The sequence below is a fragment of the Mus musculus genome, chromosome 5 (assembly GCF_000001635.26).
Source record: "Mus musculus strain C57BL/6J chromosome 5, GRCm38.p6 C57BL/6J".
Classification (NCBI taxonomy): Eukaryota; Metazoa; Chordata; class Mammalia; order Rodentia; family Muridae; genus Mus; species Mus musculus.
The window spans coordinates 138,052,678-138,067,489 of record NC_000071.6 but is presented as its reverse complement, the minus strand read 5'-3'; the positions used below and the strand labels follow the sequence as shown (position 1 = coordinate 138,067,489).

The following is a 14,812-nucleotide window of genomic DNA, read 5'->3' as shown; positions in this document are numbered from 1 at the left end:
TCTTTCCTTTTGAAGACTCTTTTCTGGGGTTTTGAGTCCTCTCTTGAGGAACCTCGTATCTGCAGACAGTACGACTGGGAGGAAAGATTCTCCTATGTGGACTTCATTGCCAGGCCTGAGAGCAGAAAAGAAAACCTGGCACCACTGGTCATTGTGCTTCAGCTTCTGACATTGCAATTGAGATCAGGTGCCCTGGAGCCCTCCCTAGCCTGAGTCAGTGATCTCAAGTTCAAGTCCCTGTTTCCTAGTTTGTAGTATCAATCACAGGACGGTTTCAGGCCAGGGGAGCTGTGAACATCATGTAGACCTTGCTGTCTGCATTTGAGGGGGACTGTTTATTACAGGACTAGGGGAGAGCTGGAATCCAAACTCCCGTCTCCCTTGAGGCCAAGGGACACTGATATTTAGCTAACTCCAGGCTCTCTGATCTTACATAGGCAGAGACCCTGTGATGCAACTCATGCCACATCTCCAGGAATTCACAGGGTTACCGAGCTTGCCTCTGTGGAAGAGGGTCAAGCTGATGCTATCTAATGTTCTCTCTGGTCCTTCTGATCATGCTGCTGGGTCCAGAAGGACCCAAAGTCCACACCCAGCTTCTACAATTCCCCACTTCAGGTACCTGAAAGCTTGGTCCCTTCAAAGGCACTCTTTATGATCAGGTGGTTTGGGGTGTGAAGTTATTCGTCCTGGGGCTTTTGACACCACAGGAACAATTTTCCTATGTAAAGAAGAGGCATGCAAACTTTATATGTCCCTGTACAGGGGAATGGCAGGGCCAAAATGTGGGAGGGGATGGGAACGGGAGTGGGGGGGAGGTTATGGGGGACTTTTGGGATAGCATTGGAAATGTAAATGAGGAAAATACCTAACATAAAAATATTAAAAAAGAAAGAAGAAAAGAGATAAAATTAAAAAAAAAAGAAGAGGCAGGAAAATCTCCGAGGTCATCTTTCACAAACATCTATTTTATTCTCAGAGGAGGAGTCTGATTATGAGCCTGGGCAGGCAGAGGGGCTGTCTCTACCAGCTTTGGACATGCTTTAAGCCACTACTCTGAATGGTGTTCCCAGAGCCCATCTGGGATTTCATCATTTGCTTTCTTGCCCCCTGGCTGGACTGGGGGCTCTGAGTGAAGCACGCTGAACCCAGAACATGATGCCTTTCCACAAGGTTCCCTTTTTCAGGTCCGTGTCTATACACGGGTCCTTTCCAATACTATAACTGTAGAATCGTAGCATCCGGCATCCTCTGGTGATCTTCTAAAATGCAAAGCACACGTGAGAGGGACTCTGAGAACCTCAGCTGCACAGGGCATCTCTCCAGCTGTGGTTACCCTGTTTCACACTGCTCCCCCAAGTTGCCTCCTCCTGTCCCAACCTCTTCCCCCCACTCCTAGCTCCCATCACATACCATCCTCTCCTCCCTCAGCATCTCCTCCTCTTCCTTCTCACCACTTCCTCCCCCTAGCATGGTGAGTTCCCCTCCTTGTTCAACATGCAGGATACACACAGGAGATACCTTCTGGGATGCTAGGTCTGTTGGCAGGTTCGATTTACCCATCATCCCACGGTGTCTACACCTAGCTTCCCCATGCTTTGCACCATATACATAAGTATCATCTGCCAGTTGACACAGACATGAGTAACATAGATACATTCAAATGCAGAAATGTACCTGGGCCTTGCCGGATGCTTGTTCTCCTGACACCCTTCCTGTGTCTTATTTTTTGGGGGAGACTCTGTTCTGCCCCAGGTGAGATGTCTCTTTGGATGGGATACAGCAACAGAGCTTCCTCATCGCATTTCCTATCATCCTCGTCCAGCCCTTGATGCCTCTGGGCCAGCCCCTGCTGCGGACAGGCTTATCTGCTGCTGAGGCTCTGGTGTGGCCTTGTGTGCTCTCTTCGCTGCTGTTTGGCTGGACTGTGCAAAACATTGAGCAAATGCAGGGTACACTCCTAGTACGGGTGCGTGTGTGGTCCATTGTGGGTGCCGTGTGGCGTGGCCTGCCGAGAACACTGGGCCAACTGACTCTTCTGTCTCTTTTCTTACTAGTACTCTTGCCACAGACAGACACTTGCCTATTGGCGGATGACCAGGGACATGTGGGTTCATTCTCTCTCCTGCGAAGTCCGAGACAGGTAGTAGCAGTATCAACAAGGGAAGGGAATGGGGTCACCGATGGGTTCACGGGCCTAGCCCGGGTTGGCCTGTCACATTCCTTAAGAATCTGTTTTTTCAGTAGACAATAAGACGCCATGGTTTGGTTGAATTTTCTCTGACGTAACGAATCTTCAATATCTTGAGCTTGGAACCCGATATGTCCCATTGCTTTTACAATCGCAGGGTCTGGCTTGAGGGGGGTCTGTTCTTCACAAGGATCTGGGAACACCCCTGAGCCTTCTGTGACCCAGGGATGCACCATAACCTCAGCAACAGTGGGCCTGAGTTTGGGGTTGGCCGTCATTAAAAGACTAAGCAGGTCTCGGAGCTCTGCTGACAGTCTAGAGGGAATAGAATACTTTCCTGCAAGAATTCGCTTTACCAGCCTTTTTATGCTGCAAGCATCAAACGGGATCTTTCCAGTTACCATAAAATACAACACAACTCCAAGAGTCCATACATCGATCTTGGGCCCATCATAGGGTGTGCTAAGGAGCACCTCAGGAGCACTAAATGGGTAAGTCCCACAGAATAAGTTGAGTTTTTGCCCTGGCTTCACTTTGGTGCTGAGTCCAAAATCAATGATCTTCACTTTCCCATCTTTTTCAACCATGATATTGTCCGGTTTCAGGTCCCTGTGAACTATACCCTGGTTGTGGCAGTAGTTCATAGCACTTAAGAGCTGCTTGAATAATGCGCGTGCTTCATGCTCCTGCAGGTAGCCAGCTTTTCGGATGTGTTGGTAAAGTGATTTACCCTCGCACAACTCCATAATGAGGTATACTTTCTTCTTGGTCTCAATGACTTGAAGGAGAGAGATGACATTTGGATGATCGGCCATCATCAGTAAGTCTACCTCAGACATGATAAGGATGCACCAATACCCCCTCTTTTGAATGGTTTTGACAGCCACATGAGTGCCTGTGAGGCGGTGCTGGGCCAGCTTCACTGTGGCACAGCCTCCATGGCCGATAGTCTCTAGCATCACATATTGAGCATGAAAACCATCCATGTTAGAGAAAGGAGGCTTACATCTGAGCTTTTCTGACTTCTGTTGACTCCCAGGGCCCATTTGAGGTAACAAAATATAAATGCTACCTAAGGGGTTTGGTGGGGGGGGGGGGGAAGAAATAAAGAAAAGAAAGAAAGCAAAGATAAAAATTAAAATAGTGAAAAATAAGCAAAACAGACAACTAAAACCCAATAAAAACTAACAACAGCAGAAACCAAGAAAATCAAAACCACACAGAAAGCCAAGAAAATCCAAATTAAAAAACCTAGCTGCAAGTCACTAGGACAGAGGGGCACAGCTCAGCAACACTAAGAAGAAATATTACCTAGTGGTATGTAAGTATAAAAATGTACAAGGAGCTGTGCATGGTGGAATGCACCTTTAATCCCAGCACTTGGGAAGCAGAGGTAGGGGGATTTCTGAGTTCGGGACCAGCCTGGTCTATAGAGTAAGTTTCAGTACAGCTAGCGCTATACAGAGAAACCCTGTCTTTAAAAACAAAACAAAACATAACAAAATGTACAAGGAAATGTATAAATGATCAATATAACAAACTCATCAAAACTTCTAGAATACACAAAGAATTAAAAAAATAAAAATAAAAATAATGGAGAAAAGAACCCAATGGATAATTGGGAATAATTGGGATAGGGATATGAAGAGGGTTTTCTCAGAAGATGTGGAATCGCCTGAAAAATGTATATATATATATATATATATATATATATATATATATATATATATGGCCATGAGGGATATGAAAACTAATACTAGTTTGAGATTTTATCTTATTCTAATCAGATGGCAAAGGCACAAATGCTGGTGTGGGTGGATGTGGGGGATGGCAACCCTCATGTAAGTTGTCCATGGGAGGATATGAGCTGGTGTGGCCACTGTATTTATTAGTACAACTCTCCTGTCTCAGAGAAATGACCTTTATTAGTAACTCTCATATCTCAGAGAAATTTCCTTGTGCCATGATACAGAAACTCACAACTGGTCAAAGACAAGAGAGTAAATGTTAACTAAGTGCTCAAAAACCGGGGTGTCTACATTGTACCCTCTTCTCCTTTCCTTTCTCCCTCCTCCCTCCTTCCTTCCCTCCCTCCAGGGCTTAGGGACTATCACAGCAAAAGGGAATAGAGAGATTGTAAGAACCAGGGATTGGGAAGGACCTGAGCAAAATATTATCTCCTTGACACGACAAGACCAGTGCACTCATGAATTCACAGCAGCTGTGGCCTCCAGCATGAAATCTGCCCAAAATCAAGCATTGCACCCTGACTAACCCATCCCGGGAACATTGACAGTTGATGACATCCAGAAAAGACAGTCATTCCTCCTTAAGGATGTGGCTCCTGGTAGATCAACCACACTCCAGTGGATGCCCCCACACTCATGAACATATGACAGCAGGTTAGTAAACAAGTACATGAATTTTGTGGGTTGTGGGAGTGACTGTGGGGAGGGATCTGGGATGAGTGAGGGAAGGGCATGGCGTAACTAGGATCCAGATACATTTTATGGATGTCTGAAATTATCAATAAATATTATAACTTTTAAAAATCATAAAAAAGCTGGGCAGTGGTGGCAAACACCTTTGATCCCAGCCTTGAGAGGCAGAGGCAGCCAGATTTCTGAGTTTGAGACTATCCTGTCCTACAGAGTGAGTTCCAGAACAGCCAGGGCTACACAGAGAAACCCTGTCTCAAAAAACAAACAAACCAAAAAAAAAAAAAAACAAAAAAACAAAAAAACAAAAGAAAACCAAAAACAAACAAACAAACAAAAACAAACTAAAACAAAAACAAAACAATATATAAAGCCCCAAACAAAGCCAAAACTGAAACAACCAAAAATACAATAAATAAGAAAATCTAGGGTAAATAGGGAAGCGGACTACCCGGGCCGGACCTGGGGCACAAGCCCCTTCCGCTCCACTCGAGCCCCGAGGTACCTTGCCAGCAGAGTCTCGCCCAACACCCGCAAGGGCCCACACAGGATTCCCCACGGGATCCTAAGACCTCTGGTGAGTGGAACACAGCCCCTGCCCCAATCCAAACGCTCAGAACCTGAGACTGCGGTAAATAGGGAAGCGGACTACCCGGGCCTGACCTGGGGCACAAGCCCCTTCCGCTCCACTCGAGCCCCGAGGTACCTTGCCAGCGGAGGTGCCCGACACCCGCAAGGGCCCACACAGGATTCCCCACGGGATCCTAAGACCTCTAGTGAGTGGAACACAACTCCTGCGAGGAGTCCGGTTCGAACACCAGATATCTGGGTACCTTCCCTGCAAGAAGAGAGCTTGCCTGCAGAGAATACTCTGCCCACTCAAACTAAGGAGAGAGCTACCCTCCCAGGTCTGCTTATAGAGGCTAACAGAGTCACCTGAAGAACAAGCTCTTAACAGAGACAACTATAACAGCTAGCTTCAGAGATTACCAGATAGCGAAAGGCAAACGTAAGAATCCTACTAACAGAAATCAAGAACACTCACCATCATCAGAACGCAGCACTCCCACCCCACCTAGTCCTGGGCACCCCAACACAACCGAAAATCTAGACCCAGATTTAAAAACATTTCTCATGATGATGATAGAGGACATCAAGAAGGACTTTCATAAGTCACTTAAAGAATTACAGGAGAGCACTGCTAAAGAGTTACAGGCCCTTAAAGAAAAGCACGAAAACACAACCAAACAGGTAGAAGTCCTTAAAGAAAAACAGAAAAACACATCCAAACAGGTGATGGAAATGAACAAAACCATACTAGAACTAAAAAGGGAAGTAGACACAATAAAGAAAACCCAAAGCGAGGCAACGCTGGAGATAGAAACCCTAGGAAAGAGATCTGGAACCATAGATGCGAGCATCAGCAACAGAATACAAGAAATGGAAGAGAGAATCTCAGGTGCAGAAGATTCCATAGAGAACATCGACACAACAGTCAAAGAAAATACAAAATGCAAAAGGATCCTAACTCAAAACATCCAGGATCCAGGACACAATGAGAAGACCAAACCTACGGATAATAGGAATTGATGAGAATGAAGATTTTCAACTTAAAGGGCCAGCTAATATCTTCAACAAAATAATAGAAGAAAACTTCCCAAACATAAAGAAAGAGATGCCCATGATCATACAAGAAGCCTACAGAACTCCAAATAGACTGGACCAGAAAAGAAATTCCTCCCGACACATAATAATCAGAACAACAAATGCACTAAATAAAGATAGAATATTAAAAGCAGTAAGGGAGAAAGGTCAAGTAACATATAAAGGAAGGCCTATCAAAATTATACCAGACTTTTCACCAGAGACTATGAAAGCCAGAAGAGCCTGGACAGATGTTATACAGACACTAAGAGAACACAAATGCCAGCCCAGGCTACTATACCCGGCCAAACTCTCAATTACCATAGAGGAGAAACCAAAGTATTCCACGACAAAACCAAATTCACACATTATCTTTCCACAAATCCAGCCCTTCAAAGGATAATAACAGAAAAGAAGCAATACAAGGACGGAAATCATGCCCTAGAACAAACAAGAAAGTAATCCCTCAACAAACCAAAAAGAAGACAGCCACAAGAACAGAATGCCATCTCTAAAAACAAAAATAATAGGAAGCAACAATTACTTTTCCTTAATATCTCTTAATATCAATGGACTCAATTCCCCAATAAAAAGACATAGACTAACAGACTGGCTACACAAACAGGACCCAACATTCTGCTGCTTACAGGAAACCCATCTCAGGGAAAAAGACAGACACTACCTCAGAGTGAAAGACTGGAAAACAATTTTCCAAGCAAATGGTCTGAAGAAACAGGCTGGAGTAGCCATTCTAATATCGGATAAAATCGACTTCCAACCCAAAGTTATCAAAAAAGACAAGGAGGGACACTTCATAGTCATCAAAGGTAAAATCCTCCAAGAGGAACTCTCAATTCTGAATATCTACGCTCCAAATGCAAGGGCAGCCACATTCATTAAAGACACTTTAGTAAAGCTCAAAGCACACATTGCACCTCACACAATAATAGTGGGAGACTTCAACACACCACTTTCATCAATGGAAAGATCGTGGAAACAGAAACTAAACAGGGACACAGTGAAACTAACAGAAGTTATGAAACAAATGGACCTGACAGATATCTACAGAACATTTTATCCTAAAACAAAAGGATATACCTTCTTCTCAGCACCTCACGGGACCTTCTCCAAAATTGACCATATAATTGGTCACAAAACAGGCCTCAACAGATACAAAAATATTGAAATTGTCCCATGTATCCTATCAGACCACCATGGCCTAAGACTGATCTTCAATAACAACATAAATAATGGAAAGCCAACATTCACGTGGAAACTGAACAACACTCTTCTCAATGATACCTTGGTCAAGGAAGGAATAAAGAAAGAAATTAAAGACTTTTTAGAGTTTAATGAAAATGAAGCCACAACGTACCCAAACCTTTGGGACACAATGAAAGCATTTCTAAGAGGGAAACTCATAGCTCTGAGTTCCTCCAAGAAGAAATGGGAGAGAGCACATACTAGCAGCTTGACAACACATCTAAAAGCTCTAGAAAAAAAGGAAGCAAATTCACCCAAGAGGAGTAGACGGTAGGAAATAATCAAACTCAGGGGTGAAATCAACCAAGTGGAAACAAGAAGAACTATTCAAAGAATTAACCAAACGAGGAGTAGGTTCTTTGAGAAAATCAACAAGATAGATAAACCCTTAGCTAGACTCACTAGAGGGCACAGGGACAAAATCCTAATTAACAAAATCAGAAATGAAAAGGGAGACATAACAACAGATCCTGAAGAAATCCAAAACACCATCAGATCCTTCTACAAAAGGCTATACTCAACAAAACTGGAAAACCTGGACGAAATGGACAAATTTCTGGACAGATACCAGGTACCAAACTTGAATCAGGATCAAGTTGACCTTCTAAACAGTCCCATATCCCCTAAAGAAATAGAAGCAGTTATTAATAGTCTCCCAGTCAAAAAAAAGCCCAGGGCCAGATGGGTTTAGTTCAGAGTTCTATCAGACCTTCAAAGAAGATCTAATTCCAGTTCTGCACAAACTTTTTCACAAGATAGAAGTAGAAGGTACTCTACCCAACTCATTTTATGAAGCCACTATTACTCTGATACCTAAACCACACAAAGATCCAACAAAGATAGAGAACTTCAGACCAATTTCTCTTATGAATATCGATGCAAAAATCCTTAATAAAATTCTCGCTAACCGAATCCAAGAACACATTAAAGCAATCATCCATCCTGACCAAGTAGGTTTTATTCCAGGGATGCAGGGATGGTTTAATATACGAAAATCCATCAATGTAATCCATTATATAAACAAACTCAAAGACAAAAACCACATGATCATCTCGTTAGATGCAGAAAAAGCATTTGACAAGATCCAACACCCATTCATGATAAAAGTTTTGGAAAGATCAGGAATTCAAGGCCCATACCTAAACATGATAAAAGCAATCTACAGCAAACCAGTAGCCAACATCAAAGTAAATGGAGAGAAGCTGGAAGCAATCCCACTAAAATCAGGGACTAGACAAGGCTGCCCACTTTCTCCCTACCTTTTCAACATAGTACTTGAAGTATTAGCCAGAGCAATTCGACAACAAAAGGAGATCAAGGGAATACAAATTGGAAAGGAGGAAGTCAAAATATCACTTTTTGCAGATGATATGATAGTATATATAAGTGACCCTAAAAATTCACCAGAGAACTCCTAAACCTGATAAACAGCTTTGGTGAAGTAGCTGGATATAAAATTAACTCAAACAAGTCAATGGCCTTTCTCTACACAAAGAATAAACAGGCTGAGAAAGAAATTAGGGAAACAACACCCTTCTCAATAGTCACAAGTAATATAAAATATCTCGGTGTGACTCTAACTAAGGAAGTGAAAGATCTGTATGATAAAAACTTCAAGTCTCTGAAGAAAGAAATTAAAGAAGATCTCAGAAGATGGAAAGATCTCCCATGCTCATGGATTGGCAGGATCAACATTGTAAAAATGGCTATCTTGCCAAAAGCAATCTACAGATTCAATGCAATCCCCATCAAAATTCCAACTCAATTCTTCAACGAATTAGAAGGAACAATTTGCAAATTCATCTGGAATAACAAAAAACCTAGGATAGCAAAAACTCTTCTCAAGGATAAAAGAAACTCTGGTGGAATCACCATGCCTGACCTAAAGCTTTACTACAGAGCAATTGTGATAAAAACTGCATGGTACTGGTATAGAGACAAACAAGTAGACCAATGGAATAGAATTGAAGACCCAAAAATGAACCCACACACCTATGGTCACTTGATCTTCGACAAGGGATCTAAAACCATCCAGTGGAAGAAAGACAGCATTTTCAACAATTGGTGCTGGCACAACTGGTTGTTATCATGTAGAAGAATGCGAATCGATCCATACTTATCTCCTTGTACTAAGGTCAAATCTAAGTGGATCAAGGAACTCCACATAAAACCAAAGACACTGAAACTTATAGAGGAGAAAGTGGGGAAAAGCCTTGAAGATATGGGCACAGGGGAAAAATTCTTGAACAGAACAGCAATGGCTTGTGCTGTAAGATCGAGAATTGACAAATGGGACCTAATGAAACTCCAAAATTTCTGCAAGGCAAAAGACACCGTCAATAAGACAAAAAGACCACCAACAATTGGGAAAGGATCTTTACCTATCCTAAATCAGATAGGGGACTAATATCCAACATATATAAAGAACTCAAGAAGGTGGACTTCAGAAAATCAAATAACCCCATTAAAAAATGGGGCTCAGAACTGAACAAAGAATTCTCACCTGAGGAATACCGAATGGCAGAGAAGCACCTGAAAAAATGTTCAACATCCTTAATCATCAGGGAAATGCAAATCAAAACAACCCTGAGATTCCACCTCATACCAGTCAGAATGGCTAAGATCAAAAATTCAGGTGACAGCAGATGCTGGCATGGATGTGGAGAAAGAGGAACACTCCTCCATTGTTGGTGGGATTGCAGGCTTGTACAACCACTCTGGAAATCAGTCTGGCGGTTCCTCAGAAAATTCGACATAGTACTACCGGAGGATCCAGCAATACCTCTCCTGGGCATATATCCAGAAGATGCCCCAACTGGTAAGAAGGACACATGCTCCACTATGTTCATAGCAGCCTTATTTATAATAGCCAGAAGCTGGAAAGAACCCTAATGCCCCTCAACAGAGGAATGGATACAGAAAATGTGGTACATCTACACAATGGAGTACTACTCAGCTATTAAAAAGAATGAATTTATGAAATTCCTAGCCATTGGATGGACCTGGAGGGCATCATCCTGAGTGAGGTAACACATTCACAAAGGAACTCACACAATATGTACTTACTGATAAGTGGATATTAGCCCAAAACCTAGGATACCCAAGATATAAGATACAATTTCCTAACACATGAAACTCAAGAAAAATGAAGACTGAAGTGTGGACACTATGCCCCTCCTTAGAAGTGAGAACACAGAGACAAAGTTTGGAGCTGTAATGAAAGGATGGACCATGTAGAGACTGCCATATCCAGGGATCCACCCCATAATCAGCATCCAAATGCTGACACCATTGCATACACTAGCAAGATTTTATCGAAAGGACCCAGATGTAGCTGTCTCTTGTGAGACTATGCCGGGGCCTAGCAAACACAGAAGTGGATGCTCACAGTCAGCTAATGGATGGATCACAGGGCTCCCAATGGAGGAGCTAGAGAAAGTAGCCAAGGAGCTAAAGGGAACTGCAACCCTATAGGTGGAACAACATTATGAACTAACCAGTACCCCGGAGCTCTTGACTCTAGCTGCATATGTATCAAAAGATGGCCTAGTCAGCCATCACTGGAAAGAGAGACCCATTGGATACGCAAACTTTATATGCCCCAGTATAGGGGAATGCCAGGGCCAAAAAGGGGGAGTGGGTGCGTAGGGGAGTGGGGGTGGTTGGCTATGGGGGACTTTTGATATAGCATTGGAAATGTAAATGAGCTAAATACCTAATAAAAAATGGAAAAGAAAAAAAAAGAAAATCTAGAATAACAAAAGTTATTCTAGAAGAAAAAACTGGCACAAAATTCCACCAAATGCTAAACATAATAAAATCAAAGGAGAATTTCAAACAAAATCCTCAATCAACACTGAAAGCCAAAAACCAGCCAAACAAAGAAACCAGAAAATAAAATCCAAAGCGTATAAGGTTAAGACTCAAATAACCACCAGGGGGTGGGACACAGCTTTAGTCCCAGCACTGAGGAAGCAGAAGCACTTGGATTTCGGAGTTAAGGCTAGCCTGGGCTACAGAGCGAGTTCAAGGTCATCCATGGCTACACAGAGAAACCCTGTCTCATGAATAAAAGAGCAACAAAAACAAAACAAAACCCTCCAATATCCACAGACTTGGTAGCTAGTTCACCAAAACACAAGGACCAACTTTCAGTGTTTAAAAACCCTGTGAAAAAACCGTCAACGGAGTAATTTTAATTTCAGATTTTGAAGTGGATCAAAGACCTCAACATAAAACCAGACACACAAGGTCTAATAGGACAGAAAGTGGGGGATAGCCTTGAACTCATCAGCCCAGGAGACAGCTTCCTGAACAGAACACCAAGGGATCAGCCACTAAGATCAACAGTAAGTGGGACCTCATGAAACTGCAAGCTTCGGTAAAGCAAAGGACATTGTCATTAGGACAAAACAGCCTATAGACTGGGAGAGAGTCTTCACTGTCCTACAGCTGATAGAGGGCTGATATCCAAAATATATGAAGAACTCAAGAGGTAGCTAACGTTAAAAAAAAAGAAACCAAAAAATCAACCAAACAATCGAAACCCCACCACCCAAAATTCCAAACAATCCAATCAAAAAATTGGGCATAGAGCTAAACAAGTGAATTCACAACAGAGGAATCTTGAATGGCTGAGAAGCACTTAAAGCAATGTTCAACGTACTTAGTCATCAGAGAAATACAAATGAAAATGATTCTGAAATTCCATCTTACACCCATCAGAATGGCTAAGATCTAAAACTCAAGTGATGTCACATGCTGTTGAGGATGTGAAGCAAGGGTAACTCTTCTCAATTGCTGGTGGGAGTACAAACTTGTACAACTACTCTGGAAATCAATTTGGCACTTTCTTAGAAAACCAGGAATAGTTCTACCTCAAAGACGCAGCTCTACCACTCCCAGACATATACCCCAAACAAGAAACTTCCTCAACTATATTCATAGCAGCCTTATTCATGACAGCCAGAAACTTGAAACAACCCAGATGTCCCTCAACTGAAGAATGGATAAAGAAAATGTGGTTCATTTACACAATGGAATACTATTCAGCTATGAAAAACAAAGACATCATGAAATTTGCAGGCCAATGGATGGAACTTGAAAATATCATCCTGAGTGAGGTAACCCAGACCCAGAAAGACAAACATGGTATGTGCTCACTTATAAGTGGATATTAGCTATAAAGTACAGAATCACCACGCTGTAATGAACAGACCCAAAGAAGTTAAATACCAAGGATGACCCAAGAGAGCATGCTTGAATCCCATTCAAAAGGGGAAATCCAATAGAGTTGGATGGAAGGAGGGAACTGAGGGGGAGAGTTGTGGGGGAGGGGAACAGGGGTAGGGATAGGTGTGGGGAGAGCAGGGGGAGGGGCAGAAGAGGGGTGTATGTGGGGGATAAATCTCTGGGATGAGTTGGAGACTTGGCGGGGATGGGGTTGGGGGAGACTCTAGGGAGCCTATGAGAAAATGCTAGCTGAGACTTCTAGCAGCTGGGGTTGGAGAGACTGAAGTGGCCATCTCCTGTAGCCAGGCAGCATTTCCAGTAGGGGGAGGGAGGCACTAACCAACCCAGGTAACCTTCAACCCAAAATTTGTCTCACCTATAAGCTGTTCAGGGATAAAGATGGAGCAGAGATTGAGGGAACGGCCAACCAATGACAGGCCAAACTTGAGACCCACCCCATGGGAGAGACCACTGTTAACGATGCTCTATGACTTGCAGACAGGACCTAACTGTCTTCTGAGAGGCTTCACCTAGCAGCTGATGGAAACAGATGCAGAGATCCAGAGTCAAACACTAGGTGGAGCTTGGGGAGTCTTGTGGAAGAGTGGGGATAGAACTGAGCAAGCCAGAGGGGTCAAGGACACCACAAGAAGACCTACAGAGTCAACTAACTTGGGCACATGGAAGTCACAGAGACTGAACCAGCAACTAAAGAACATGCAGGGGTGGGCCTAGTCCCCCTACGTATTTGTAGTAGATGTACATCTTAGTCTTCATTTGGGTCTCCTACCAACTGGAGCAGAGGCTGTCTCTGACTTTGTTACCTGCCTTTGGATCCCTTTTCCCTTAGCTGGGCAGTCTTTTCTGGCCTCAGTGGGAGAGGATAGGCTTAGTCCTGCTAGGACTAGATGTCCCAGGGCATGGTGGCACCTAAGGAGTCAGCCTCCCTTTCTCTGAGAAGGGGAGGGAATTAGAGGAGGAGGGGCATGTGAGGTGGAACTAGGAGAAGAGGAGGGAAGGGGGCTATGATTGGAATGTAAAGTGAATAAATAATAATAAAAAAAATCTTAAAAAAAATAAAGTAGATGGTTTACCTTAGAAACAATGGCCAAGCTGACTGACGGCCTCAACACAACAGATGTTCTCACACCTGCTACACGTGCACCTACACACACTCTTGTGTGCTCGCACACACACACTCTCACACACTCGGTCACAAACACACAGGTGCACTTAGAGTCACCCACGGGTATACCTACACACACACACCCACATACAACACAAAGTCACTCACACTCAAGTAATTTTAAAACTCAACTCACAAACACAAGCAACGCTCCTCCCAAACACACACTGATCTAGACACACACACACACACACACACACACACACACACACACACAAGCTCACACACAAACCAATCAAACACAAAATCCACACACAGCTCACTAGATACAACGAAATCGCAAAGGGCACCACCAACTCCACCAAACTCCACCAACTCCACCAACTCCTCTCAACACACTCAAAGAAATCTAGGTGTGGCCACAGCTTAACCCTGCTGGCTGGGCCGCATCATAGTCGCTCCTCATGAGGTCATATCAGGACCTGTCCTGGCAGGCCTGGGAGGGACTCAAGGCTCTGGCTTAGGTGGGCTATGGAGACTGACATTAGGCTTTTAGAAATCAAAACCTCTAGGATGTGTTGATATCCTTAGGTCTCTGGTTTGAATGTTTGCTGTGCCTCCTGCTTTAAACTCCTCATGTCTACACTCTGTGTGTCACCTTTGCATTCCAACTGATGCGTCCAGGATGATGCCACCACTTAACATAAGAAAAAAAAAAGGTCCTTCTCATTAAGACCTAGGTTCATGCTGCCTTTCTGACATTACTGTAGCCATTTCTTTTTATACCTGTAGCCAGCCGTCTTACATTATTACAGAAGGCCTTTCTCATACCCGGCTAACCATTAACTGCATATCTCATTAAGCTTTATGTTTTGGTGTTCGTGGAAACTCCCCCAACCCTAGCCCTTTTTTAGGGCC

The 14,812-nt window shown here is 43.4% G+C and overlaps 1 protein-coding gene across 2 annotated transcripts; it reads right to left on the bottom strand.

The window, feature by feature from the left end:
• Positions 1–950: 950 nt before the first annotated feature.
• Positions 951–14,295, bottom strand: Smok3c (sperm motility kinase 3C). 2 transcript variants are annotated; one of them, NM_001310703.1, is made up of 3 exons: positions 13,863–14,295; positions 1,678–3,263; positions 951–1,262 (listed from the first exon to the last, which is right to left on the bottom strand). In NM_001310703.1, exon 2 carries the CDS (start codon positions 3,235–3,237, stop codon positions 1,723–1,725), a length of 1,515 nt encoding a protein of 504 aa, NP_001297632.1. In that variant the 5' UTR covers positions 3,238–3,263; positions 13,863–14,295; the 3' UTR covers positions 951–1,262; positions 1,678–1,722. The 2 variants fall into 2 exon arrangements, with proteins under 2 accessions (NP_001297632.1, XP_017176542.1); XM_017321053.1 differs by lacking the exon at positions 951–1,262 and having other exon boundaries at positions 1,450–3,263; positions 13,863–14,170.
• Between the last annotated feature and the right edge of the window lie 517 nt (positions 14,296–14,812).